This window comes from Gastrolobium bilobum, unplaced genomic scaffold (genome assembly GCF_033153095.1).
Source record: "Gastrolobium bilobum isolate Gb01-03AN ecotype WA unplaced genomic scaffold, APGP_CSIRO_Gbil_v1 utg3900, whole genome shotgun sequence".
Classification (NCBI taxonomy): domain Eukaryota; kingdom Viridiplantae; phylum Streptophyta; class Magnoliopsida; order Fabales; family Fabaceae; genus Gastrolobium; species Gastrolobium bilobum.
The window spans coordinates 94701-97882 of record NW_026897100.1 but is presented as its reverse complement, the minus strand read 5'-3'; the positions used below and the strand labels follow the sequence as shown (position 1 = coordinate 97882).

The following is a 3182-nucleotide window of genomic DNA, read 5'->3' as shown; positions in this document are numbered from 1 at the left end:
CGTTTTAGTGTGTTTTTACATTCTCTCTCCCCTGTTTTCTTTTTCTTCCTAATTAAAAAAATATAAAAAATACCAAAAACAAAGCAAAACGATGTATTTTTATTAAAAATGATACAAAATTATGTCATTTAAAATGGTAAATACTTTTTCCTATGTGAAAATAAGAATCATTTGATCATATTCCTATTGTTGTTTAGTTTTTACGAGGTTCTAAACAAATAATCAAGCTAATAGATACTTACAAAAATCACATTTTATATAAAATTATTAAATGGTATAAGAATATCATGTCTTATATACCTATACACATTATTCTCCTCTCTCTCTCTATATATATATATATATATAATCAATTTTGAGTAATATTTTTACAAATATTAAAGCTATACATAACTTTTTTACTAGTATCATGATAGAAACTAAGAAAAATTAATGTTTTTTTTTTTAAGATGAAAATAGTAGCATATTTACATGTTCAAACCCCTTATATTTAGACAAAGGAACAAGAAGGAAAAAGTAAAATAATTATTCGGTAAAAACTGTAGATATAAAATAAATGCACATGTAAGTGTGTGGAACTGTGGATAACATTATTTAGAATCAAAAGCAGTAATGTGTTTATCACTAGTGTTTGATTCGTGCCTTGTACTGACAAAAGGATCCATAGCATTTGCTTTGCTTCTATTAACATAAGAAGAATCGAATGTGAAGCGTAAATACCAAAAAGATCAAAGCAAACTGTATATATAAACGTGAGTAACAATATTCAAAAACTAAAGCAGTAATCTGTTTATCACGTGTACTTGAATATTCTTGCCGTGTGCTAACAAAAGTATACATACGATTTGCTTTACTTCAAACACCGGTAAAAGAATCTAATATCAACCATAAATATTGTAAGCCCGAACAACAAAATGAAACACAGGTTTTGTTGCATGATCAAATCTCAAGACACCATAGATGGCATTCTCAACAGGTTTCTCTACTTCATACACTCTCCAAAGTAGCTTATTGTGTGCACAAAAATCAAATCCACTATCCCTAAAGGCCTCCTTATTCCCACACCAAGTTGGGAAGAAACTCGTCTACCAACCTCTAAGGTATAAAGGGTTTTCTCCCAAAAGAAGTGTTGGGGAAGTGAAGGCATCAATTAAGTGGGAGAAGGGCTATAAGAGCGTTGAGGTGTTCACTAAGGAGCATCTTGCTGTGTCATTGGCTTATGATGTTGCTCAACTCTCTAACAAATTCACCAGAGAGAGAGGCGCTTTCACTGTCGTTTTGTCTGGTGGGTCACTCGTCAAGTACCTCAGGTCAGTATTATCAATTGCATTGTAAACAAGACTATCTAATTTGTACACTAAAAATAAAATAAATAAAGTCATTGAAAAACTTTCCTTAGTTATGAAAAATGGAGTACGAGAACACATAAGGGCAATGAGGCAGGGATGGTGATTTGGTTAAAATGCCAACATCTTTTATACTCGATGTCATTTTACAAAAAAATAAATAAATAAATTAACCACAAATTTCACATGGCATAAACTAGACATGACAATGTTGAAATAATTTGATATGTGATTTTTTTTTGAATAATTTAATAATGTTAGATATACAACTAATATTACCGACATGAAAACGACTTTGCCACCTTATTTTGTAGTCTGTAGTATATATAAGCGAATCTTTATCATTTTTTTATGCTTGGATTTCAGGAAATTGGTTGAACCACCCTATGTTGATTCCATAGAGTGGTCAAAGTGGCATGTATTTTGGGTGGATGAGAGAGTCGTGCCAAAGGATCACTTAGAAAGTAATTACAAGCTTGCCTATGATGGATTTCTCTCCAAGGTAAGTTGACTTTCATGTGCCATAGATTATTTAGCTTGAAGAAGAATAATGAGAATGGTATTAAGCCTTTACTATTTTTATTTTGATGCTCAAATCTTTTTCGTTGTATTATAATTTTCTGGAGAGTGGATCATCTCAGGTGAAAAAGTTGTCATGTGGTCATGTTATTTGATCACAACTACTCATTTAAAAATTATACACTTTTCTCTTTATTTTATCTCATTATCAATGAGTGGTTGTGATCAAATAACATGACTACATGACCATTTTTTCACATGAAATGATCCATTCCCAATTTTCCGGTACACTACTTTTAGTATAATTGGTGTTACCCTAAGAAATTAAGATTCCAACGTGACACTTTTGGTTATGTAATAATCAATTTTTTTTTTCCCATTGTACTTTTGGAAGGTGCCAATACCTGCTGTGAATGTTAATGCCATAGATGATGCCTTACCAGCTGATGGAGCAGCTGATGTTTATGAAACAACTCTAAGAAGGTTGGTTAAGAGTGATGTGATAGCAACATCAGCTAGTGGGTTTCCAAAATTTGATCTCATGTTGTTGGGTATGGGTCCAGATGGGCATGTGGCTTCTTTATTCCCAGGGCATCCTATTCTGAAGGAGGATCAGAAATGGGTTACCTTCATCAATGACTCACCAAAACCACCATCAGATAGAATCACTTTTACCTTTCCAGTTATCAATTCATCTTCAAACATAGCAATGGTAGTGACTGGCGCAGGTAAAGCAAACTCAGTTTATCATGCACTAGAGGATGATCAGAAAACTGATAAGTTGCCTGTTGAATTGGTTTCACCTGAAGGGGAGTTGAAATGGTACTTAGACAAAGGTGCTGCTTCAAAGCTGTTTAAGGAGTAGATGCATGTGATATCCGAGTGATATATATAACATTATTTATATATAAAGCTGCATTTTGAACCAATGTGGTTGTTTTCTTTATTTATTTTTTTAAAAGTAAATATAGATGTTCTATATCTTTAAAAAAATTAATGAATGCATTTTGAACAAATCTTATAATCATTCTATTATTGGCCAACTCCTCTCATTAAGGGAATTGCAGTGGCTTAAGCGAAAATTTGATATCTCATATGCATGACCCAGGAGAGTGAAGACATGTCATTAGTCTAACACGTATCATATCAGTCTTAATGATCAAGTCATGCACTTAATATCGTATAACTTAATTTATAATTTTTAAGACTAAAGTCTTAAAAAAAACATCAAAATAAATAAAATACCTTGTGACTCCAAAGTCGCTGGCTGTCTCTAGCTGTAGGCACCGGACAACCCATGTGACTATGTGAGCGAAT

The 3182-nt window shown here is 32.5% G+C and overlaps 1 protein-coding gene across 1 annotated transcript; it reads left to right on the top strand.

Annotated features, from left to right (window-relative positions):
• The first annotated feature begins 837 nt into the window (after nt 1-837).
• Nucleotides 838-2753, top strand: LOC133304164 (probable 6-phosphogluconolactonase 4, chloroplastic). The gene is made up of 3 exons (XM_061504149.1): nt 838-1310; nt 1713-1848; nt 2260-2753. The coding sequence occupies exons 1-3, from the start codon at nt 961-963 to the stop codon at nt 2728-2730; spliced, it is 957 nt and encodes a 318-aa protein (XP_061360133.1). The 5' UTR covers nt 838-960; the 3' UTR covers nt 2731-2753.
• Nucleotides 2754-3182: the final 429 nt, after the last annotated feature.

What these genes read in the sequence shown, in the direction of transcription:
- LOC133304164 (XM_061504149.1), top strand. Translation starts at nt 961, where the DNA reads ATGGCATTCTCAACAGGTTTCTCTACTTCATACACTCTCCAAAGTAGC. An exon ending in TCACTCGTCAAGTACCTCAG is followed by an intron (nt 1,311 to 1,712) that starts GTCAGTATTATC and finishes CTTGGATTTCAG; the next exon opens with GAAATTGGTTGAACCACCCT. An exon ending in ATGATGGATTTCTCTCCAAG is followed by an intron (nt 1,849 to 2,259) that starts GTAAGTTGACTT and finishes TACTTTTGGAAG; the next exon opens with GTGCCAATACCTGCTGTGAA.